This window comes from Sapajus apella, unplaced genomic scaffold (assembly GCF_009761245.1).
Source record: "Sapajus apella isolate SASKATOON/1434 unplaced genomic scaffold, GSC_monkey_1.0 scaffold21, whole genome shotgun sequence".
Lineage (NCBI taxonomy): Eukaryota > Metazoa > Chordata > Mammalia > Primates > Cebidae > Sapajus > Sapajus apella.
In genome coordinates, this window is record NW_022436961.1 from 910,087 (window position 1) to 936,310 (window position 26,224).

General features: G+C 45.3%; 1 protein-coding gene across 4 annotated transcripts in view; it reads right to left on the reverse strand.

Annotated features, from left to right (window-relative positions):
* POMK (protein O-mannose kinase) overlaps positions 1–20,119 on the reverse strand; it is a 57,275-nt gene extending 37,156 nt beyond the window's left edge. For 3 of the 4 annotated variants that reach the window (XM_032288037.1, XM_032288038.1, XM_032288036.1), the window contains exons 1-4: positions 19,994–20,074; positions 16,327–16,413; positions 10,462–10,554; positions 9,266–9,568 (exon numbers count right to left, since the gene is read on the reverse strand). In XM_032288037.1, coding sequence (XP_032143928.1) covers positions 9,266–9,568; positions 10,462–10,554; positions 16,327–16,377 — 447 coding nt within the window. In that variant the 5' untranslated portion in view covers positions 16,378–16,413; positions 19,994–20,074. Of the gene's footprint in view, positions 1–9,265; positions 9,569–10,461; positions 10,555–16,326; positions 16,414–19,993 lie in introns of all 4 variants that reach the window. The other variant, XM_032288039.1, reaches the window with a different exon arrangement.
* Positions 20,120–26,224: the final 6,105 nt, after the last annotated feature.

The following is a 26,224-nucleotide window of genomic DNA, read 5'->3' on the forward strand; positions in this document are numbered from 1 at the left end:
ATCTAATCAATAGCCAAGGAACTCAAACATCTCAACAGAAAAAAATAACAACATGATCAAAAAATGGGAAAATGATTTGAACAGACATTCCAAAAGAAGACATACAAATGGCCAATAAATACTTGAAAAAATGCTCAATGTTACTAATCATCACGAAAATGCAAGCCAAAACCACAATGACATACCATCTCACCCCAGTTAGGATGGCTATTATCAAAAGACAAAAAATAACAAATGCTGGTGAGGCTGCACGGAAAAGGAACTCTTAGGCACTGTTGGTGGGAATGTGAATTAGCACTGCCATTACTGGAAAACAGTATGGAGGTTCCTCAAAAAGTTACAAATAGTGCTTTCTGAAGATGGCCGATTAGGAGCAGATCAGGATTGCGGCTCCCAGCGAAAGTGTGGAGGGTAAATGGACGCCGCATTTCCAGATGGATTGTTATTACCCACAGACCAGGAGATTTGCAGGTAGAGGAGCCCCATGGGTTGCCAGCGTGGCTGGTTTGGCCAGTGCAGCTGTGTGGCTGGTGTGGCTGTTTTTGCCGCCATGGCTGTTTTGCCAGCGCCCCAGCACGGCGGTTCTCCATACAGAATACGCGGGTCCAGGCGCCATTTTAGCTGGCGATTGAAGCTCCTGGGAGACAGAGTCGCCCATTCATCTGATTAAAAAGGGGACTGAAACAGGGAGCCAGGCCAGGAGATTCCTGGGCAAAAAAGCGCCACGAATCTCAGCACGGCTGTTTCAGGCGGCACAGTGGGTTGCCACATGGGAAATCACACAGATTCCGGTACCTTTTCAACAGGCGACTGAAACACCTAGGAAACAGAGTCGACCGTTCGACTAAAAAAAAAAAAACAAAAAAAAAAGGGCTCTGAGGCAGGGAGCAGGGGATCAGGCTTCACCGGAAAAAAAAAAAAAAAAAAAAAAAAAAAAAATCCCACAAAAAAAAAAGCAATCGGAAATGCTCTAGATTGCGAGTTTCACAGCAAACACAGCTGAACCCGGGATGGTCCAGCTCTGTGGCAGAGGGGCATCTGCCATTACCAAGGCAGTCCACCACTAAGGAGGTAGTTTGCCATTGCCGAGGCAGCCCAACATTGCTGAGGCAGCCCACCATTACAGAGAGAGTCCACCATTATAGAGGTGGGCCGCCATTGCTGAGGTAGTTCTAACTACACACATACAAACAGGACTGCGGGAAGTTCACACAGCAGCTGGCCAGAGACCACAGCAGCTCAGCAAAGCCTCTTCAGGCAGACAGTGACTAGTCTGCCTCCTCGCTGGGCAGGGCAGCCCTGAAAAAAGCCAGGAGACCAACAGAAACTCATAAATAAAGCCCTAACTCCCCGGGACAGAGCACCTGGAAGAAAAAAACGCAGGGGGAGGTTTATGAGTTCTACTGCAGCAGACTTAAACATACCTGCCCAACAGCTCTGAATGAACGGAGCTCATAGCTCAGCACTTGAGCTCCTATAAAGGACAGACTGTCTCCTCAAGCAGCTCCCTGACCCCTGTATATCCAAAGAGTCACCTCATAAAGGAGAGCTCAGACTGACATCTGGCGGGTATCCTTCTGGGACAAAAATAGCAAAAGAAGAAACTGGCAGCAACGCTTACTGTTCTGCAGCCGCTGCAGGTGATCCCCAGGCAAGCGGGCCCTGGAGTGAACCTCAGCAGTCCTACAGCAGAGAGGCCAGACTGTTAGAAGGAAAACTAAGAAACAGAAAAAAATAACTTCATCATCAAAAAACTAGCCTCCATTCAGAGACTCATTCTGAAAGTCAACAACTACAAAGACAACAGGTGGATAAATCCACAAAGATGGGAAGAAACCAGCGCAAAAAGGATGAAAAGACCCGAAACCAAAACACCTCTCCTCCTTCAAGGGATCAGAACTCCTCACCAGCAAGGGAACAAGGCTGGATGGAGAATGAGTGTGATGAACTGACAGAATCAGGCTTCAGGACGTGGGTAATAAGAAACTTCTGTGAGTAAAAGAACATGTTCTAACCCAATGCAAAGAAACTAAGAACCTTGAAAAAAGATTTGATGAAATGCTAATGAGAATAAACAACTGAGAGAGGAATATAAATGAAGTGATGGAATTGAAAAACACAACACGAGAACTTCGCAAACCATAAACAAGTTTCAACCGCCGAATAGACCAAGCAGAAGAAAGGATATCAGAGGTTGAAGATCAACTCAATGAAATAAAATGAGAAGGCAAGATTAGAGAAAAAAGGGTAAAAAGGAGTGAACAAAGTCTCCAAGAAATATGGGACTATGTGAAAAGACCTAATCTACGTTTGATAGGTGTACCTGAATGTGACGGAGAGAATGAATCCAAGCTGGAAAACACTGTTCAGGATATTATCCAGGAAAACTTCTCCAAGCTAGCAAGGCAGGCCAATAGTCAAGTCCAGAAAATACAGAGACCACCACAAAGATGCTTAAGAAGAGCAACCCCAAGGCACATAATCGTCAGATTCACCAAGGTTGAAGTGAAGGAGAAAATGCTAAGGGCAGCCAGAGAGAACGGTCGGGTCACCCACAAAGGGAAGCCCATCAGACTCACAGCAGATCTCTCAGCAGAAACCCTACAAGCCAGAAGAGAGTGGGGGCCAATATTCAACATCCTTAAAGAAAATAACTTTCAACCCAGGATTTCATATCAACCCAAACTAAGCTTCATAAGTGAAGGAAAAATAAAATCCTTTGCAAACAAGCAAGTACTCAAGAGATTTCATCACCACCAGGCCTGCTTTATAAGAGCTCCTGAAAGAGGCACTAAACATAGAAAGAAACAACCAGTACCAGCCACTCCAAAAACATACCAAATGGTAAAGACCATCAACACAATGAAGAAACTGCACTAACTAATGGGCAAAACAGCCAGCTAGAATCAAAATGGCAGGATCAAATTCACACATGACAATATTAACCCTAAATGTAAATGGACTAAATGCCCCAATCAAAAGACACAGACTGGAAAATTGGATAAAAAGCCAAAACCCATCGGTGTGCTGTATCCAGGAAACCCATCTCACATGCAAGGATACACAGAGGCTCAAAATAAAGGGATGGAGGAAGATTTACCAAGGAAACGGAGAGCAAAAAAAAAGCAGGAGTTGCAATTCTCATCTTTGATAAAATAGACTTTAAAGCAACAAAGATCAAAAGAGACAAAGAAGGACATTACATAATAGTAAAAGGGTCAATGCAACAAGAAGAGCTAACAATCCTAAATATATACACACCCAATACAGGAGCACCCAGATACATAAGGCAAGTTCTTAATAACTTACAAAGAGATTTAGACTCCCACACAATAATAGTTGGAGACTTTAACACTCCATTGTCAATATTAGACTGATCAACTAGACAGAAAATTAACAAGGATATCCAGGACTTGAACTCAGACCTGGGACAAGCAAACCAAAAAGACATTTACAGTACTCTCCACCCCAAATCCACAGAATATACGTTCTTCTCAGCACCACATCGCACCTACTCAAAAACTGACCATATAACTGGAAGTAAATCACTCCTCAGCAAATGCAAAAGAACGGAAAACGTGCCAAACAGTCTCTCAGACCACAGTGCAATCAAGTTAGAAATCAGAATTCAAAAACTAACTCAGAACCGCATAGCTTCATGGAAACTGAACAACTGGCTCTTGAATGTTGACTGGATAAACAATGAAATGAAAGCCAAAATAAAGATGTTCTACAAAACCAAAAAGAACGAAGACACAACATACCAGAATCTCTGGGACACATTTAAAGCAGTCTCTAGAGGAAAATATATAGCAATAAATGCCCATATGAGAAGCAAGGAGAAACCTAAAATCGACACCCTATCGTCAAAATTGAAAGAGCTAGAGGAGCAAGATCAAAATAACTCAAAACCTAGCAGAAGACAAGAAATAACTAAGATCTGGAGGAGATAGAGACACACAAAAAAACTTCAAAAAAATCAATATATCCAGGAGGTTGTTTTTTGAAAAGATCAACAAAATAGACAGAACACTAGCCAGATTAATAAAAAAGAAAAGAGAGAAGAATCAAATAGATGCAATAAAAAATGATAAAGGGGATATCACCATTGATTCCATAGAAGTACAAACCATTATCAGAGATTATTACAAACAGCTCTATGCACATAAACTAGTAAACCTGGAAGAAATGGCTAAACTCCTGGACATTTGCATCCTCCCAAGCCTAAACCAGGAAGAAGTCAAAACCCTGAATAGACCAATAGCAAGGTCTGAAGTTGAGGCAGCAATTGATAGCCTACCACCCAAAAAAAGCCCAAGTCCAGATGGGTTCACAGCCAAATTCTACCATACATACAAAGAGGAGCTGGTACCATTCCTTCTGAAACTAGTCCAAATAATACAAAAAGAGGGAATCCTTCCCAAATCATTTTATGAGACCAACATCATCCTGGTACCAAAACCCGGCAGAGACCCAGCAAGAAATGAAAACTTCAGGCCAATATCCATGATGAACATAGACGCAAAAATCTTCAATAAAATATTGGCAAACTGATTGCAACAGCACATCGAAAAGCTTATCCACCATGATCAAGTAGGATTCATCCTGGGGATGCAAGGCTGGTTCAACATACACAAGTCTATAAACGTAATTCACCACATAAACAGAACCAAAGACAAAAACCACATGAGTATCTCAACTGTTGCAGAGAAGGCCTTTGACAAAATTCAACAGCCTTTTATGCTAAAAACCCTCAATAAACTAGGTACTGAAGGAACGTATCTCAAAATAATAAAAGCTATTTATGACAAACCAACAGCCAATATCATACTGAATGGGCAAAAACTGGAAGCATTCCCTTTGAAATCTGGCACTAGACAAGGAAGCCCTCACTCACCACTGCTATTCAATATAGTATTGGAAGTTCTAGCCAGAGTAATCAGGCAAGAAAAAGAAATAAAGGGTATTCAATTAGAAAAGGAGGAAGTCAAATTGTCTCTATTTGCAGACGACATGATTGTATATTTAGAAGACCCCATTGTCTCAGCCCAAAATCTCCTGAAACTGATAAGCAAGTTCAGCAAAGTCTCAGGATACAAAATCAATGTGCAAAAATCACATGCATTACTATACACCAATAACAGACTTAAAGACAGCCAAATCAAGAACAAACTGCCATTTACAATTGCTACAAAGAGAATAAAATACCTAGGAATACAACTAACAAGGAACGTAAAACACTTCTTCAAGGAGAACTACAAACCACTGCTCAATGAAATAAGAGAAGACACAAACAGATGGAGAAACATTCCATTTTCATGGTTAGGAAGAATCAATATCATGAAAATAGCTATACTGCCCAAAGTAGTTTACAGATTCAATGCTATCCCTATCAAGCTACCAATGACCTTCTTCACAGAACTGGAAAAAAACACCTTAAACTTCATATGGAACCAAAAGAGAGCCTGCACAGCCAAGTCAACTCTAAGCAAAAAGATCAAAGCGGGAGGCATCAAACTACTGGACTTCAAACTATACTACAAGGCTACAGTAATCAAAACAGCATGACACTGGTACCAAAACAGAGATACAGCCCAATGGAACAGAACGGAGGCCTTGAAGGCAACACCACACATCTACAACCATCCGATCTTTGACAAACCTGACAAAAACAAGCAATGGGGAAAGGAATCCCTGTTTAATAAATGGTGTTGGGAAAACTAGCTAGCCATGTGCAGAAAGCAGAAACTGGACCCCTTCCTGACACCTTACACTAAAATTAACTGCAGATGGATTAAACACTTAAACATAAGACCTAGCACCATAAATACCCTAGAAGAAAATCTAGGCAAAACCATTCAGGACATAGGTGTAGGCAAGGACTTCATGACCAAAACACCAAAAGCATTGGCAACAAAAGCCAAAATAGACAAATGGGACCTAATCAAACTCCACAGCTTCTGCACAGCAAAAGAAACAGTCATTAGAGTGAATTGGCAACCAACAGAATGGGAAAAAAATTTTTGCAATCTACCCATATGACAAAGGACTGATATTCAGAATCTAGAAAGAACTAAAACACATTTACACGAAAAAAACAAACAAGCCCATTCAAAAGTGGGCGAAGGATATGAACAGACACTTTACAAAAGAAGACATACATGAGGCCAACAAACATGAAAAAATGCTCGTCATCACTGGTTATTAGAGAAATGTAAATCAAAACTACATTGAGATACCATCTCACACCAGTTAGAATGGCAATCATTAAAAAATCTGGAGACAGGGCCGGGCGCGGTGGCTCAAGCCTGTAATCCCAGCACTGTGGGAGGCCGAGGCGGGTGGATCACGAGGTCAAGAGATCGAGACCATCCTGGTCAACATGGTGAAACCCCGTCTCTACTAAAAATACAAAAAATTAGCTGGGCATGGTGGCGTGTGCCTGTAATCCCAGCGACTCAGGAGGCTGAGGCAGGAGAATTGCCTGAACCCAGGAGGCGGAGGTTGCGGTGAGCCGAGATCGCGCCATTGCACTCCAGCCTGGGTAACAAGAGCGAAACTCCGTCTCAAAAAAAAAAAAAAAAAAAAAAAATCTGGAGACAACAGATGCTGGAGAGGATGTGGAGAAATAGGAACACTTTTACACTGTTGGTGGGAGTGTAAATTAGTTCAACCATTGTGGAAGACAGTGTGGTGATTCCTCAAGGACCTAGAAATAGAAATTCCATTTGACCCAGCAATCCCATTACTGGATATATATCCAAAGGATTATAAATCGTTCTACTATAAGGACGCATGCACACGAATGTTCATTGCAGCACTGTTTACAATAGCAAAGACCTGGAACCAACCCAAATGCCCATTAATGATAGACTGGACAGGGAAAATGTGGCACATATACACCATGGAATATTATGTAGGTATCAAAAACAATGAGTTCGTGTCCTTTGTAAAGACATGGATGAACCTGGAAACCATCATTCTCAGCAAAATGACACAAAAGAGAAAATCAAACACTGCATGTTCTCACTCATAGGTGGGTGTTGAACAATGAGAACACATGGACACAGGGAGGGGAGCATCACACTGGGGTCTGTCGGGGGAAATAGGGGAGGGTCAGCAGGGGGTGGGGAGTTGGGGAGAGGTTGCACAGGGAGAAATGCCAGATATAGTTGATGGGGAGGAAGGCACCAAATCACACTGCCATGTATGTACCTATGCAACAATCTTGCATGTTCTTCACAGGTACCCCCAAACCTAAAATGCAATAAAAAAAAAAAAGATTAAAAAAAAAAAGTTACAAATAGAACTAATGTATTTGATCCAGCCATTCCACTACTGGATATATATATCCACAGGAAAGGAAATCAATATATTGAAGAGACATGTGCACCCCCATGTTTATTGCTGCACTATTCACAGTAGCCAAGATATGGACTCAACCTGAGTGTCCTTCAGCAGATGAATAAAGAAAATGTGATGTATATACAAAATGAAATACTATTCAGCCATAAAAAATAAGGAAATCTGTCATTCATGCTAACATGAATGGAGCTAGAGGACATTACGTTAAGTGAAATAACCTAGGAACAAAAAGTTAAACACTACAAGTTCTCATTCATATGCAGAAGTTTAAAAAAGTTTACTCAAAGAAGTAAAAAGCAGAACAGAGGTTTCTAGAGGTTGGGAAGGGTGGTGCAAAGGTGAGGAGCGGGAAAGATTTCTTAAAGGATACAAAACTACAGCTACATAGGAGAAGCAAGTTCTAGTGTTTTATAGCATCACAGGATGACTATAATTAACAATATATTATACACTTTCAAATTAACAATATATTATATACACTTTCAAATAGCTAGAAGTGAGGTTATTGAATGTTCCCAACTGAAATAAGTGATAAATGTTTGAGATGATAGATATGCTCTGATCCAATCACTATACATTGTATACAGGTATGGAACCATCACTATGTACCCCATAAATATGTATCATTAGTATGTGCCAATTAAAAATGTTTTAAAAATCAGTATAATACCATTAGAGGGTTCAAAACACAGGGGAAAAAAATTCTCCATAATCCACCTTTCACACTTACACAATTTCTATCATTTTCATATTTTTCTTTTTTTTCTTTGGAGACGGAGTCTTGCTCTGTTACCCAGGCTGAAATGCAGTGGCAAGATCATGGCTCGCTGCAGCCCCAAGCTCCTCGGTCTCAAGAGATTCTGCCACCTCAGCTTCCCAAGTAGAACGCACCACTATGCCAGGCTAATTTTTGTAGAGACGGGTTTTGCCATGTTACCCAGGCTGATGTGGAATTCCTAGGCTCAAGCAATCCACCCATCTCCACCTCCCAAAGTGCTGGGATTACATGTATGAGCCATCACATCTGGCCATTTTTGTATTTATCTACATATATATACAATTTCACAGTTGAAAAGTCAATTATACATTTTTCTATCTGATTTTCTTCACTTATTATCACAAGGTTTTCTTCGTATTGCCTCCTGGGGTTCCTAACTACACAATGGTTGCAGAATATTCCGTCAAGTAAATGGACCATCATTTAATGAACTATTCTAAAAGTACTGTTTCTAGTTTTCTATCATTATAGCACTCCTTTATGCATTTGGCCTTTTTCCTGCCTTAGATTAACTTATTAAGATAAAGTTCCATTGGGAGGCTGAGGCAGGCAGATCACTTAAGGTCAGGAGTTCAAGACCAGTCTGGCCAACATGGTGAAACCCTGTCTCTACTAAAAATACAAAAATTAGCCAGGCATGGTGGCACACACCTATAGTCCCAACTACTTGGGAGGCTGAGTCACAAGAATCGCTTGAACCCGGGAGGTAGAAGTTGCAGTGAGCCAAGATGGTTCCACTGCACTCCAGCCTGGGTGACACTGTGAGACTCCATCTCAAAAAAAAAAAAAAAGATAAAGTGCCAGATGTGAGGTTACCGAGCTCAAGGAAGGATAGACACTTACAGCCAACAGGGCTCCTAACACTCGATGCCACACTGTTTTCCCGAAGGATGAACCCTATGCCTACTGCAGCATTATTCACAATTACCAAGAAACAGAATCAACCAGAACGTCCATCAACAGATGAATGGACAAGAAAATGTGGTGCACGTACGCAATGAAGTACACTTTAGCAGTAAAGAAGGATGAAATTCCGTAATTCGTGCCAGCATGGATGGAGCTGGAGGACACTGTTAAGTGAAATAACATGATGACAGCGATCAGAAATGAACCCAGACTCACTCTCTTCACGGCTCCTTCCCCGACACGCTTCAGCTGTCTCACTTCTGTTCTCAGCTCCTCGCAGGACAGCCAAGGTGAGCAGTTTTTCATCAGTCCTATCCTGAAGTGACCATAGGGACAGTGTCTGGGGTCCACCAGGGACTGCCGATGGGCAATGAAGAAGCGGTCGAGGCAGAGGTAGAGCAGAGTGTTCATCAGGGCCATGACCAGCAGCAGCCCAACGGCTGGGGGTACCTCTCGGGGAGCGAGGCCTCTCCTGCTGTTCTGGGGCTGCTTTTCCATGCTGACAGCCTCTACAATTTCCTAAAATACACAATGAAACAAGAAGTCGTTATAGTCAGCTTTCATTTCCAAGAATGTATTCTGATGCCTCTTCTACTCAAGGGTCCTGTAAGCTACAACATTACCATGAGGATTAAAGCAGATATCGAACACCAAGCTTACCCCAAATACCCAATGTTAGCTATTCCCATAATCATTACTTTTTATTACAATGTGGGTTCCTTTAGATTAGATTACATTAGGTGGGAGGTATTTGTGTCTAACTGTCCGACTCACAGTAGCATGCATTGAATAGATGCTCATGAATATTCAGTCAAATGAAAGCAAAATGTATTAGCTGGTAGGATGAGGACAGAGGGTGGACAAAGGACAACTGAAGGAGGCTGCTTAGGGTAGTAGGTGGAGTCTGGGAGGCTGAAGGTCTCTTGAACCCAGCTAATCAGCTGTTCTGTTCCCTGGGAGGTACTCAGAATCCCCTGAACAGTTTTAAGAAGCAAAAGCTACTCTTCAGCAGTGATGAAAGTTACATTTGGGGTAAAAGAGACTGAGGCTGGGAGACCAGTTAGGAGGTCCTGGTTATGACCAGGGACAGGAGCTGACAAGTACACTAGCTAGAATAACAGTAGTGAGATTAGAGAGATGACCACTCAGAGGTGACACCAGTAATAAGTGACCACCAATAAGGTGTGGCCTCTACCGCTGGAGCCGTTCAAGGCCATGGTGGAGGGGCCTGGGGGCAGAGAGGCCTGAAGTAGGACCCTGGATGGCAGAAGTGATTTATGCAAGCAGAATGGAAGTGTATGGAGACTTTAACAGTGGACGTGGCCATGCCGGTGCGAGCCAGCTGAACAGCACTGGAATGCCGGGGCACGGGGACAGAAATGGGCCAGAGACAGTTGCAACATGCAGGTTACCTCCAATGTGCATCTCCTCCAGTTCAGGTCTCCATCCAGGTACCTGGTCAGTCCATGCTCTGGCTGGCACCTAGGGACTGGTCTGGAAATACCCTGCCACAAAGTACCAAACAGGAAGTGTGTAAACAGAAACTTGTAGCTCTGTACCCAGACCAATCGCCATAGTCCAAACGGCCCACATTCCCCAGGGGCCCTTCTCCTGCCTCAAGTCCAGCTGTCCTCTCAAGCCCCAGGACAGAGCAGTGCCATGGGGAAGCTCTGTGCTGCCTCACCAGCCTCTCCGTCCCAGTCTGCTCCCTTCACCTCCATCACTGACTTCCAGCTGCTCATTCACACAACATGTCCTGAGCAGCTTCTATGTGTCCAGCCCTGCACTGGATGCTGGAGACACACAAGTGAATTACACCAGCATGGTTCTCATCCTGCTGGAGCTTAGGGGAAAGTCTAGTGGGGAAGACAGACAATAAGCAAGTACACAAAAAGGTCTATCATCATCCTGTGATGAGGGTTCAAAGATAGAAAGCAACAGTGGAGGAACTCCCTGGAGGAAGCATCCCAGGAGACCTCTCTGAGGAGGTAACCTTCACACTGAGACCAGAGGCCTGAGAGGAGCCAGACATGAAAAACCCAGGACAGGAAGCTCGTTCCTACCTCCTCCTTAAATCCACTCCCTGGCTGGGCGGGGTGGCTCAGGCCTGTAATCCCAGCACTTTGGGAGGCCAAGGCAAATGGATCACGAGGTCAAGAGATGGAGACCATCCTGCTCAACACAGCGAAACACCATCTCTACTAAAAATACAAAAATTAACTGGGTGTGGTGGGATGTGCCTGTAGTCCCAGCCACTTGGGAGGCTGAGGCAGAATTACTTAGGAGGTAGAGGCTGCGGTGAGCCGAGGTTGTGCCATTGCACTCCAGCCTGGCAACAGAGCAAGACTCCATCTCAAAAAAAAAAAAAAAAAAAAAAAAAAAAAAATCCACTCCCATTCACAGAGCTGGGACAAGAAATCAATGAAACCACAAAGTTCACAGGAAACAGCATTTCTCTTAAGAGCATGCTGCAGCCATAAAGCGTAAAAAACTCCCTTTGGATGGAAACTCCTTTCTTACTATTTAGAAATTTTGTTCTCTACAATTAGACTACCAGAAATTTTGCAGTTGGAATAAAACATCGCATTCTTGCCTGGAGGATCAAAGTCACTCTGACACAGACAAGCAACCTCAATTTCCAAACAAGGCAGAGCTTCAGATAAGGAGTTTCTGGAAACGATCCTGCACATCTGTGTTAACCTGGTATTCTCCAAGGAAAGAAGACCACTTTGCATTCCAGACTAGATCTTGGCCCCTTTACACCCAGCCTACACGTAGGCTTTCGGCCCATCAAAACACTATTTCATTTACATTTGCCTAAACTTCACTCATCTCCAGAATTCTATGATTTTCTTTTCTTTTTTGTTTTTAGGGGAGACGGAGTCCCGCTCTTGTCGCCCAAGCTGGAGTGCAGTGGTACAATCTCGGCCCACTGCAACCTCCACCTCCTGGGTTCAAGTGATTCTCCTGCCTTAGCCTCCTGAATAGCTGGAACTACAGGCGCCTGCTACCACACTAGGCTAAATTTTGTATTTTTAGTAGAGATGGCATTTCACCGTATTTGACCAGGCTGGTCAAACTCCTGACCTTGTGCTTCACCCGCCTCAGCCTCCCAAAGTGCTGGGATTACAGGGGTGAGCCCCCACAACTGGCCGATTTTCTTTTTCTTTTTTTTTTTTTAAGAGATAGGATCTGACTCTGTCACTCAGGCTGGAGTGCAGTGGTGCAATCACAGCTCAGTGCAGCCTCAAACTCAAGCAAGCCTCTCACCTCTGCTTCCTAAGTAGGACTACAGGTGCACACCACCGCAACCAGCTAATTTTTGTTTTTTGTTTTTGTTTTGTAGAGACTGGGTCTCATGATGTTGCCTAGGCTGGCCTTGAACTCCTAGCCTTAAGCAATCCTCCTGCCTCAGCCTCCCAAACTGCTGGCATTACAGGCATAAGCCACCACACCTGGCCTTTTAAATTTATTTTCATCCCCTCCACAGCTCTACTCACCCCCTTCATCAGTATTCCCTGGAACCTCAACACACTCCAGTACCCTACAGACACAGGCACACAAGTTCACACTGTTCTGGCACTCCTGAGCGTACTGCAGACCTCACACCGCTGACTCTCCCAACAATGGCACACACTTCAGTGCCTCTGAATACCTTAAATCAGTAGCAGCCTCTGTAATACCTTAAATCATCCAGCTGCCCCTTCCTAGAGTGTCTCTGTGTTCAGTGACACATGCGCACCTCACGCCACCTTGACCTTAGTGCACTGGGCCTCTGACAGCACCGAGACCCTTCCCATACCACCACCCCATGCCCCACACAGATCCACAACCTTCACCCCACTAGCACAGGTCTCCCACCATCCTCCTTCCACCAGATCCCTCCATGAGGTCCTTCCAGCTCTGCCCCATTAGCATGCACTAGGCTCCAACTACCCAGACCTTTATTAGGACGTGCACACACCCTCCACAGCATGACCTCCACGAGGACACACATAGCACTCGAGTCTTTCAACCACCTCCCCTCCATAAGCACCCCATTCTCTCCTATCCCTCAGGCCCCCACAGATACACACACACTCTCATCACCACACATGAGGCCTCAGAGGCCTATTAGCACATATCCTGGTGCCTCTACCACCCTATCCTCCATTAGCACACACTGGGCCCCTCTCCAGGAGTAACCCCTATTAGCTTGTCTTGGAACTTCCTCGACATCCTACCCCTGTAATACACCCGTGGGTCCCTTACTCACTCTGCAACCCCCTTCCCTAAGCACACACTGGGCCTTGAGCCTCACCCACCATAAGACTCTTCTTCACCACATTCTCCAAGCCCTGCTCAGCCCAGGCCCTCGCTGGCAAAGCTCCAGTCTCTCCCCACTACACCACCTATTCCCACACCTCTGCTCTTCTGACCCCCTGCTCCCCATTAGCACTCACGGCACTTCCCATTCCCAGCTCCCCGCACCAGGCCAGGTCAGAGACGCCACAAAGGACACCCGCCCTGGTGCCCTCAGATGATTCTCTGTCCCTTGATGGAGACACACAAGTCCTGCCGATGTGCAGTCTTGCTTATCACAGTGAGTCAATAAACAGAACACGTGTGTCCCAAGTGGCCTTAGGCTGGCTGGAAGGTCACGCTCTCCTTCTCCAAACATATACCACCTCTTCCCCAACCTTCACTCTCAGCTGATCATCTTACAAGATCATCCTACTTTACTGGAAAAACAGAAGCAATCAGAGAGCATTTCCACCAGTTCCCAAGCCCCACCCCAGGTTCCTGCAGTCTCCTGTTATTATGAACTGTGTGTTACCCTGAAACCAGCCCAGCGCCCAGCTCAGGCACACCCCATGCCCAGCTCTGTCCTCTCATTCTCTCCAACTCACCGCCACTCCACCCAAACTGACCTTATCACAGTCAGTCAGCACGGGTGACCTCCACATCACTAAACACAACAGTCAAAGTGCAGCCCCCATCTTCCTTGACCTATCAATAGCATCTAGTGTGATTGATCACTCCCTACTTAAACACCTTCTTTACTTGGTTTCCAGGAAATTACACTCTGGCAGCTCTTCCTCATCTCTGAGTCCACTTAGTGGGGTCCCCCAGAGCTCAGAGCTCAGACCTCTTCCCACACTCCCTGGGAGAGCTCACCCAGACTCTGGACTTTTCATCTCTGCCTGCTAACAACTTCCAAAGGTTAAAACTTCAATCCCAGCCTCTCCTCAGAACTCAAGGCTTGCTTCCTTGACATGTCCATGTGGATGTCTGATGAACAACTCAAAAGATTCAAAAACAATACCAAATAACTCAATTTAAAAATGAGGAAAGGGCCAGGCATTGGTGGCTCACACTTGTAATCCCAGCACTTTGGGAGACCGAGGTGGGAGGATCGCTTGAGCCTAGGAGTTCCAGACCAGCCAGGGCAACCTAAGACCTTGTGTCTGCAAAAACTAAATTTAAAAATTAGCCAGGCGCCGGGCGCGGTGGCTCACGCCTGTAATCCCAGCACTTTGGGAGGCCGAGGTGGGTGGATCACGAGGTCAAGAGATCGAGACCATCCTGGTCAACATGGTGAAACCCCGTCTCTACTAAAATTACAAAATATCAGCTGGGCATGGTGGCACGTGCCTGTAATCCCAGCTACTCAGGAGGCTGAGGCAGGAGAATTGCCTGAACCCAGGAGGCGGAGGTTGCAGTGAGCCGAGATCACGCCATTGCACTCCAGCCTGGGTAACAAGAGCGAAACTCCATCTCAAAAAAAAAATTAGCCAGGCATGTTGGCATGTGCCTGTAGTCCCAGCTATTCAGGAGACTGAGGTGGAGGATCATTTGAGCCCAGGAGACCAAGGCTGCAGTGAGCTGTGATCATGCCACAGCACTCCATCCTAGGTGACAGTGAGGCTTTGTCTCAAAATAAACCAAATAAAATTTTTAAAATGGGCAAAGGACTTGAATAGACACTTCTCCAAAGAAGATACACAGATAGCCAACAAGCACATGAAAGACGTTCAGCTGCACCAGTCATCAAGGCAAACACAGATCAGAAGTGTGACAAGATGGCATTTCACACCCAGGAGGATGGCTGTTAATACAAAAATCAGTAAGAACATGAGTTTAGGGGGATGTGGAGAAACTGGAATCTTCAAACATCACTGGTGGGAAAGTAAAATGCAGCCACTGTGGAAAGCAGTCTGGCCACTCCTCAAAAGGTTAAGCACAGTCACCACATGACCCAGCAACTCCACTGCCCAGAATGTACCCAAGTATGTACTGCCCAGTATGTACCCAGTATGTACACTGAAAAAACACGTGCTCACGCACACACTTATACATGAATGTTCACGGAAGCATTATCCACAACAGTCAAACAGTGGAAATAACCCAAGTGTTCATCGGCTGATGAATGGATAGACAAAATGTGGTACATCCATAAATTATTATTCGGCCATAAAAAAGAATAAAGCACTAATTCATGCTGCAACATAAGTGAACCCTGGAAACATCATGCTCAGTGAAATAAGTCTGATAAAAAGGTCATATTCTGTACTATTCCATTTACATGAAATGTCCAGAAGCAGCAAATTCAGAGACAGAACATAGATTCGTAGCTGTCAGAGGCTGGGGGGTTGGGGGTGGAATAGCTGCTGACAGGGATGGGGTCTCTTTTTGGCTACAATGTTCCTAAATTAGACAGTGATGATGGTTGTACCACCTGGTGAATATGCTAAATGCCACTGAATTGTGCACTGAATTCTCCCCTTAACATTTAAAAAGACAAAAGCATTCTCAGCTCTCAGGCTATACAAAACAAGCAGCAAACTGTGGTTGGCCAAGCCCTGCCTTAGGTGACAGCACTGCTTCAGGTCTGCCAAAGGCCCAGGTAACCTCATCCACACATAGGGCACTGGCAGCCACCTGAACTCTGATGCTTTCTAAGTCTGCACTGCAGCCCAGATCTCTCCTATGCTTTGCTCACTGGGCTATCAAGATATGGGATATCCACTCCAGAACTCCCACCTGTCCCCACATGCCCCTCCTCCAGGATTCCCTTGGTGATCGGCTCATGACCCAACCACCCACTCAAGTCACAGACCAGGTGTATGACTTGATTCCGCTCTCCCCTAATCTCTAAACCAACCAATTACCACATGGAGTCAATGCTCCCACCAAAACCTCCCTCATAGCTGCTCGCCTCTCTCCTTCCTTGCTGCCTCTCCCACTCCCAACACCCCACCTTCCCACCTCCGGTGTAAGCCAGCAGCACTTTTCACCTGGGTTTCCGCAAAAGATTCCCACCCAGTTCTTCCTCTTTTCCAGTCCATTCTGAGGATTACATAGCAAACAATAGGATCCTTTTTCTTTAATTAAATGTTTCACACAGAGAGAAAAATTAAAAACATCAATGAACATCCATCCAGCTTTGTCAAGTTATGCTGCGTCATTTTTTCAGATTTTTTTTTTAAAGAAATTAAATATTACAACTAGAGTTGAAGCCCCTCTGGACTCCTCCCCATCCAATTCTGCTCCCTCCCAAGAAGTGATCACTGTCTTCAAGCTGTTAAGTTGGTGGACATCAGAGATTCTCAAACTGAGGTCCCCAGACTGGTGGCATCACCACTGCTCAGGACCTTGGGAGAAATGCAAATTCTTGGGTCCTCACCCCAGACCTACTGAATCAGAAATGAAAATCTGTGTTTTAATAAGTCCTCTAGGTGATTTGGATGCACACTAAAGTATCTGAAAAATACACATGCTATCTATCTATCTACCTACCTATCTAATTGATCATCTAATCTAGCTTATCTATTTACCTACCTCCTTACAACCCGGAGTCACACTATGTTGCCCAGGCTGGACTCTGGGCTCAAGTGAACCTGGGACTAACTACAGGCATGGGCCACTGAACTCAGCTTCCCATACGTGATTTTTATTTTCACCACAAGTATGTGCCCATAAATAATACATTATGTTTTCCAGCTTTATACAAACAGTGGTGGGCTGGTATTATCCTCTTGCAACTAGCTTTTTTAAAAGCTCAAGGTTACGTTTTTGAGATTTATCCATGGAGATACACAAAGTTCCGGTTCACTATTTTCAACTGGTATGACTTTTCCACAATTAGTGAGACAAGTTATGTACACATCTCCCCAGGCATATGTGGAAGTTTCTCTGATACATGCAGGGAGAGCTTTCTAAAGCACGGATCAGATCCCATTTTGCTTAACATTCAAAAGCCCCCAACTCAGCCCTCAGGATCAAGTCCAAACTCTTATGTGGCCTCCTGAAATCTAGCCCCTCCCTGCCTCCCTAGACCCTCCCTGCATCCCACACCCCAGCCCCTGAGCTTTCCTCAGTCCTCAAAGGCTCCCTTTTTGGGATGCCCAGGCCCCGGCTTCCTCTAGATTCTGAGTACTAAGAGTCATGCCTGCCTGTCCTGTCCACCACTGTCCTGTTCCGGCAGCAGCAGGTACTCAGCAAAGACACACCAACTGCCTGGTCACTCTGCGCCTCTCCCTCTTCATGGCCTCAGCCACACAGGCTGCTTTCCCTCTCCTGTGTTCACTTCACCCAATCTGCTCTTCCTCTCCTCAAGGCTCCCATCCTCTGAGGCCCCTTATCTGCTACTGCCACCTCCTTCTCCAATCCAAGTTCCCCAGCTCAAACCCCATGGTGAATCCTTTCAACTCTCCAAGCCTAACCTCCCACACATCCTTCCTTGCCACTAGGGGTGAAGTCAGGTTTTATGGGGCCTGAAGCTTATACAACTGGGGGCAAGGGGCGGTAATTCTTTAAGGGAAGAATACACAATTATGAATGTAAAACTGCTGAGCACCTTGCCAGGGTTTTGGAAGGTATTTGTGCAAGTATAGCATCTAGAGGCTTCATCATAAACCCAGATCTGCTTGTCATTCACCAGCCCTGTGTCACCTGCCCTGTCCACTTCTTCATTTCCACTCAAAGGCTGCCAAAATCAGCTACGAAACTCTGTAGGACTCTGGAAATGCATATTTTCCAATCTGCGCTGGACCCTCATCATTACTCAGAAAACCTTTAATGCATTCCTTGCTGAATCCAAATTTTATATTCCCCAGTAACCTTTTCTATATCCCTAAGTCCTCGCATTCACTTCTGAATCCTCTCTCAGCAAAAAGCAACCAAATCAAAATGAAACAAATTTAAAAATCCCCAAAAATTCATCTGAATGTCAACTTCACACCAGTTCTGTGAGGTGGATATAATTGTTGTTATTCCCATTTCACAGATAAGACAACTGAGTCAGAGATGAAGTAATAAATCCAAGGTCACTAAATTATACACAGAAGAGCCAAGTTTTCTGGCCTCAAGCCCATTCTTCCTCTGCAATGCTCAGGAGTTGAACTAAGTCAAACCCAGTGTGGTCACCTGGGGGCTGCCTGGGGGACCCTGGGACTGCTGGTTTCTTAAAAAAGACTTTAGCCCACCTCAACCCTTGATTTGCTTTTTTGTTTCAGAGGCATATTCTGGAGTAGGTCACCCAGAGCATAGGATGAGGCTGTGTGGCTGAATGAACTTTCCGGTCCAGAAACAAGCAAAAACCACTGAAATTTACTGGTCCTGAAAAACAGCCTGCACATTAAAGAATAAAGAAGGTAGGCAGATTGGGCAGGAGAAATTCAGACACGACATGTAGGAAGGCTTACTGATAGAGGAAAAACTTGAGATCCACTGCTCTACATTTACAGCTTAAAGAAAAAAGAAAAGCACAGGAACAAAACTAGTTTTTACCGACTTACAAGGTATTTTCTACAACTAGAGAAGACAGAGTAGTGTCATTCAATACAATTTAGAGTTCCATTTTGCCAATAAAGCACAAGGCACATTAAGAAGATTATTTTAAACATTCCGGATGTTTATTTAGCCTTAGTGTTCTATAGTAAAGGCAAAGGGTGGCAAAGACAAATTATGCAATAAAACAGCCAAATTTTGCTTTCTAAAAAGAATATGATTACGCTTAACACACCCGGGCAACAATGATCTCGTGCAGAATAAATACCCAAAGGCAAAGAGCTGAGGTGGAGTCCTTTCTGGTATTTTCGTTTTGTTTTGTTTTGTTTGTTTTTAAATAGAGACAGCCTCCGCCCGGCTCTTGCCTGTAATTCCAGCACTTTGGGAGGCCGAGGCAGGTGGATCACCTGAGGTGAAAAGTTCGAGAACAGATTGGTCAGCATGGCGAAACCTCGTCTCTACTAAAAATACAAAACTAAGCCAGGCGTGGTGGTGGGTGCCCATAACCCCAGCTACTCGGGAGACTGAGGCAGGAGAATGGATTGAACCTGGGAGCCGAGATAGCGCCAATGCACTCCAGCCTGGGCGACAGTGCGAGACTCCGTCTCAAATAATAAAAAAATAATAGAAACAGCCTCACACTCCGTCCCCCAGGCTGGAGTGCAATGGAGTGATCTCGGCTCACTGAAACCTCCGCCCCCGGGTTCAAGCGATTCTCCAGACTCAGCCTCCCAAATAGCTGGGATAACAGGCGGGCCACCGCAGCCGGCCAAGTTTTTTAATAGAGACAGGGGTTCCGCCATGTTGCCCAGGCTGCTCTCCCCTGAGCTCAAGCGATCCTCCCGCCTCAGCCTCCAAAACCGCTGGGATTACATGCGGGAGCCATCGCGACCGACCCTTGTCGGGTCCTTTAATGTCCAGCTCCAGCGCAGGGCGGGGCGCGGAGGTGGGGGCCAGGCGAGGTGGATGCGGCTGCCCGGGCCCCGCGCAGCCTCCTCGGGAGCCTCCCGACCGCTCGCGTGGAGGCGGCCGGGGCTGCGGGGGGTGCAGGCCGCGTCACGTATAGGCCCCGCGGGAAACCTAGTTGCAAGCCCCTCGCCCCTCGCTCCTCGCCGTTGAGCCCTGCCGCCCCTCGAACCCCTTGCCCCTTGGCCCTCTCGCCCTAGCACCTACCTGCAACCCAGGTCTCTGCGCCCCCTGCCACTCCGGCCAGCACGCACTGGGCCTACTGCGCTTGCGCGGTCGGAAGCGCGTCCTGGGGTAGAGCGCGACGCTGCTGCCCCCTGGCGTCCGCCTCCGACCGTGCACTGAAGCCGGAGCAAGCGCCGCGGTGGTGCCGGCGCGCGCCTAGCCAGTCTCCGGCTCTGGCTTCTGCTTCCTGAACTTGCGAGGACGATTTTGCGTTGACCGACTATTGCTTCAGCCTGGTGCCAGGCCCGTGCAGAGCAGCTGTCAGATTTCGACGCACTGCGAGGCCGTGGATTCCAAAGCGTAGTCCTCAGACCCGCGGCATCAGCAGGGGCCTTGCTGGGAAGGCAGATTCCCCACTCCGGCCCAGATCCGCTGTGCGGGGACCCAGATGCCTGAAGTTCGAGACTCGCTCTGTAACAGAAACTGTGGGCTTTAGCCCAGACGTCGTAAAGCTGAGCTGCACACATCAAGCGCAGCAGACAAGACCTAGGCAAGCCTCCGCAGAGAAGTGGGACTGGGCAAGAGCAGGGAAGACAGCCGGTGGCCGGCCAGGAGCACCACACGCACGCGGGCGCTTGCTCCAGGGAACCGATAGGGAGGCTTGCAGCGTCGAGGTCAGCCTGGGGTCATGGAAGGTCTGGGCTGTGTACATCGGAAGTGTTAGCTGTTTCCACACTGACACACTGCGAAAGTTCAGAATCAAGACACTAACACTATGTAGGATAAAAAACTGTACTAGCAACCCAAATAGTATTAAAGTAACTTCCAGCAACTTTTGCCTGTCACATGGACAAATAGCAAAAGAAGAATGGTAACACCTCCTGTCGTTAGAGTCTGAACGTGTCCTTGCACTCATACAATTGAGTGTGAATTGGAATTCCTCCTGCGGGCCCTAGCAAATCGCAGTTCTAGGAATTTATCCTTCAGAAATAATATGTCTGCAAGATGTATGCACAAGAAATCTTGCTGAACCATTGTTGATAAGGGATATTTATACTAGAGAAAAAAAGAAACCTAAATGTATAACAATAGGGGTTTCTGAAAGAAATTATATTACATCCACAAGCCATGAAAAATGATGCTGTCTAACGGGTGCACAATTTCAGTTTGAGAAGATGGTAGAGTCCTGGAGATGGATGGGGGTGATGGTTGCACAACAATGTGAATATACCTAATTCCACTGAACTGAACTGCACACTTCCAAATTGTTACAATGGTAAATTTTATGTTATGCATCTTTTACTACAATGTTTTTAAAGTTATGCTATAGATCTATATATATATTGTCAGGAAAGGATATCCATAATACATGGCCAAGAGAGGAAGCAATCTCATTTTTTAAAAATATGTATTTATAATCATATATATACATGTATATTCCAATGGTTACCTCCAATAAGTAGAATTTGGGGCAATTTAAATTCTCCATTCTTGCTTATTTGTATTTTTAAATGTTTATGTAATAAATAGGTATTTCTCCATATATGTGTATGTGTGTGTGTGTATATATATATATAAACCATGAACCTGCTAGCAGTATTAGACATGTATGATGACATACCTTAGAAGGAAGGCATTTAGAAAGATCATAAAACAAACCTATTAAATTAATAATAACTTTTTAAAATAAAGTAGGCCAGGCACAGTGGCTTATACCTGTAATCTCAGCACTTTGGGAGGCCAAGGCAAGTGGATCACTTGACGTCAGGAGTTCGAGACCAGCCTGACCAACATGGTGAAATCCCATCTCTACTAAAAATACATAAATAAGCCAGGGGTGATGGCAGGCACCTGTAGTCACAGCTACTCAGGAGGCTGTGGCAGGAGAATTGCTTGGATCCAGGAAGTGGAGGTTTCAGTGAGCCAAGATCACACCACTGCACTCCAGCATGGATAACAGAATAAGACTCTGTCTCAGGTGGGAAAAAAAAAGAAGTAAGTAAAAGGAAAATGGATGAGATATGAGAAACTTTGAATATGAGAATTTTGAAGGGAAAAAAATTGAAATTTTACCAGATGTAGGGAATTAAGGAAATAAATGAAGTGTAGTCAATTCAACTATAACACATTTTAAAGACACAAATTTGTTTCAATATGACTGATATATTAAGAATTAAGCATAACACAAATTTCCTATTTGGTTGGTTGGTTTTGTTTCATTTTGGTTTGATTTCAGAAAGTCTCACTACATTGTCCAGGTTGGTCTCAAATTCCTGGCCTCAAGTGGTTCCCCTGCCTTATCCTCCCAAAATGCTGGGATTACAGGTGTGAGCCACCAATTTACTGTTTCTAGATATGTGATTTCATCCTGGAGAGGCACTAGGGGGATGCAGAAAATGATCCTCTAAGCCACACTGCATAGGAATACACAAGGCATGCACATGCACACCCCTCGACATCTATCACATTCTTCAATACACTGTTATAAGCCACACCCATAGACACCGGCTGTTACAGCTGTCAGATTTCAGCTAACCCTGTCCCCAGCACCTCACCATAACTTACAAGCTGCTGCCCTTCTAAGCCTGCTTCCAGTGGCAAGCTCCAGGTCTTCTTTAAGGTCAAGTACCGTGTTTATTATCAAACTTATGCTCTCTTAACCACCTGAAATGTGTAAAACTGTGGCATCGTTTTTGTTAGGTTTTTCATTTTTATTACTTAAAAAAAATTTTTTTGACAGTCTCGCTCTCTGTCACACAGGCTGGAGTGCAGTGGCGCAATATTGGCTCATTACAACCTCCACCTCCCAGGTTCAAGCAATTCTCCTGCCTCCGCCTGCAGAGCAGCTGGAATTACAGATTCCCACCACCATGGGAGACTAATTTTTGTATTTTTATTGAAGATGGCCCATCTGGTCTCAAACTCCTGACCTCAAGTGATCTACCTGCCTTGGCTTCCCAAATTGCTGGGATTATAGGCATTGAGACACTGTGCCCAGCGTTGCCGTTTTCAACACTGGAGTAGACACTGCTTGGTATACACCACTGAATTGCTATAAAAATAGGATGATGAGGTTTTGCTTTTCATAAAATTAAGCCTGCTGGCTGACAGAGTTGGCTGTTGGCATCAAGATAGAAACCAATTGGCTGGGCACGGTGGCTCATGCCTGTAATCCCAGCACATTGGGAGGCCAAGATGGGCAGATCACCTGAGGTCAGGTGTTCAAGATCAGCCTGGCCAATATGGTGAAACTGTGTCTCTACTAAAAACACAAAAAAATTAGCCGGGTGTGGTGGTGGGCGCCTGTAATCCCAGCTATTCGGGATGCTGAGGCAGGAGAATCACTTGAACCCGGGGAGCAGAGGTTGCCGTGAGCCAAGATGGCACTACTTCACTGTAGCCTGGGCTAAAGAACAAAACTCCATCTCAAAAAAAAGATAGAAACCAACCAGCAGCTCTCTTTGCTGAGTTCTTTGCCACGTGGCCACCATTTCATGCCTAGAGGCTTTTGTGGGGTGCTGGCTGGGAAAGGGTGAAACTTTAATACTGATGAAAAATTAGAGGAATTAAAATCAGACAAAAAAAATTTAAGGCAGAATTTGACGCACCATTAAACTGGTTGTGTCACCCTTTTTTCTTTTAATATCTTCGACGTGAGTATAGCCGAATACCTGGAAGTGAGTGTCATGGGCACACAGACTCGGGAGAAATCCCTTGCTTCTGGCTCATGGAGCAGAAAAGGAAATTCCTAACATGCAGAGGGAGTACGGAAAATTCCCGTTCTATTTTCTTCCTTTCTTTGCACTCCAGCCCCTAGTCAAGCCCGTGGCCAGAGCAAAAAGCTTCAGCAGCCAAAACTCTGAGGGAGAGAGATAGTCCCATTCAGTGGCACTGCATCACCAAAAGGACAGACACAAACTTGGTGTTCTGTTGTTTTTGTTTTCCCACTATGTGGCACAACTGTGGAAGTGGGCAGCTCCCCCAAGCGAAACTGAAAGTGGGAGGTTTCTGACCAGCGAACTGAAACCTCAGGGAACCTAAAAGCACTGAGAAGATAGTGGAAGGGGAGGGCATCTGGCAAGCAACCTCAGAGTTGTTTTTGAACTCTTGGGCTCACCGCTGGCCTGCGTATCACAGATTTAATGAGCACATCACTCAGAGAACTGTGCTCATGAACAGATTTTTTGTTCAGGTACCAAACTACTAGGGGATGCAGCCATGAGATAGATCCAAATAGCCCTGCAGAGGATATGAACACAGAACTCACTTTGGAACATTGACCCCGGGAGAAGACTGGAACTTGCAGCCTAGCGTACATGCTAGTGCATGTGCTTGCTTAAATTAAAATGTTAGCCAGGCAAGGTGGACTACAGGCACACACCACCACTCTTGGCTAATAATATTTTTTAAAATTCTGCACAGATGGGTTCTTGCTATGTTGCCCAGGCAGGTCTTCAATTCCAGGGCTCACGCAGCCCTCCAACCTCAGCCTCCCAAAGTGCTGGAATTATAGGCATGAGTCACACCACCTGGCCTCATTATGCTTTTTATTAAGCTATCTCTATGAGCTTTCTTGAGTCCAAAGCCCCAGTTCCAATCAGTCTGGGCCACTGACAATACTTTCTAAGAGTAACCGCTTTTTTTTTTTTTTTTTTTCCCCCAAGACTGAGCCTCCCTCTATTGCCCTAGCTGGAGTGCAGTGGCACCACCTTGGCTCACTGAAACCTCTGCCTCCCAGCTTCAAGCAATTCTCCTGTCTTAACCTCCTAAGTAGCAGGGATTACAGGCACCCATCACCATGTCTGGCTAATTTTTGAATTTTTAGTAGAGACAGGGTTTCACCATGTTGGCCAGGCTGGTCTTGAACTCTTGACTTCAAATGATCCACCCACCTCAGCCTCCCAAAGTGCTGGGATCACAGGTGTGAGCCATCACACCCAGCTGAGGGTAACTGCTATCTTATGAGAACTTCTCTATATAGTTTTTAATCCTTATGACACCTTTGAAATGGTCTAAATAGAAATGACACTTTGTGGCAACTTTAACAATCAGAGATTTTTGGATTCTAAAAACAACAAAAACACATAAAATGTTAGAAATAATACTTCCCAAATATATTTTCTTCAAAAAGTATTTAAAAAAAAAATTTTTTTTTTGAGACAGTCTCTGTCACCCAGGCTGGAGTGCAGTGGCAAGATCTTGGCTCACTGCAATCACTGCAGCCTGTACCTCCTGGATTTAAGCAATTCTTCTGCCTTAGCCTCCTGAGTAGTTGGGATTACAGGCATGCACCACCACGTCCAGCTAATTTTTGTATTTTTGGTAGAAACAGGGTTTCACCATTTTGGGCAGGCTGGTCTTTAACTCCTGACCTCAGGTGACCCACCTGCCTCAGCCTCCCAAAGTGTTGGGATTACAGGCATGAGACACTGCGCCCAGCCATTAAAATATGAAGGATAACTATTTAACTTTATATGATTTCTTTATTTAACTTCGGTGCTTTGACAGAACAAAAATTACAGATAAAGTGAGACTGAGACTGGCCCGGTGTCTCATGCCTGTAATCCCAGCAATTTGGGAGGCTGACGCAGGCAGATCCCTTGAGGTCAGGAGTTCATGACCAGCCTGGCCAACATGGTAAAATCCCGTCTCTACTAAAAATACAAAAATTAGCCAGGCATGGTGCCTGTAATCCCAGTTACTCGGCTGGGGCAGGAGAATTGTTTGAGCCCAGACAGTGGAGGTTGTTTTTAGATGGAGTCTCACTTGGGGCAAGAATGAGTGAGACTCTATCTAAAAAAAAAATCAACATATAAAAATAAATAAATAATAAAGTAAGTGAGTGAGATTGAATTAAGTGCAGGTACAGCAAGCCAGCTTGCTAACCACTCCCAACTCCTTCCTTGCATGGCATCCTACATGACAGAGGCTGGAAAGCTACAAACCACACTTCCCAAATTCCTTTGCAATTAAGATTTTAAGACTTCCTGGCAGGGCATGGTGGCTCACATCTGTAATCCCAGTACTTTGGGAGGCTGAGGTGGGTGGATCATGACGTCAGGAGATCCGAGACCATCCTGGCCAACACAGTGAAACCCTGTCTCTATTAAAATACAAAAAACTAGCTGGGCATGATGGTGTGCACCTGTGATCCCAGCTACTCGGGAGGCTAAGGCAGGGGAATCGCTTGAACCTGGGAGGCAGAGGTTGCAGAGCCCAGATCACACCACTGCACTGCAACCTGGCAACAGAGTGAGACTTGTCTCAAAAAAA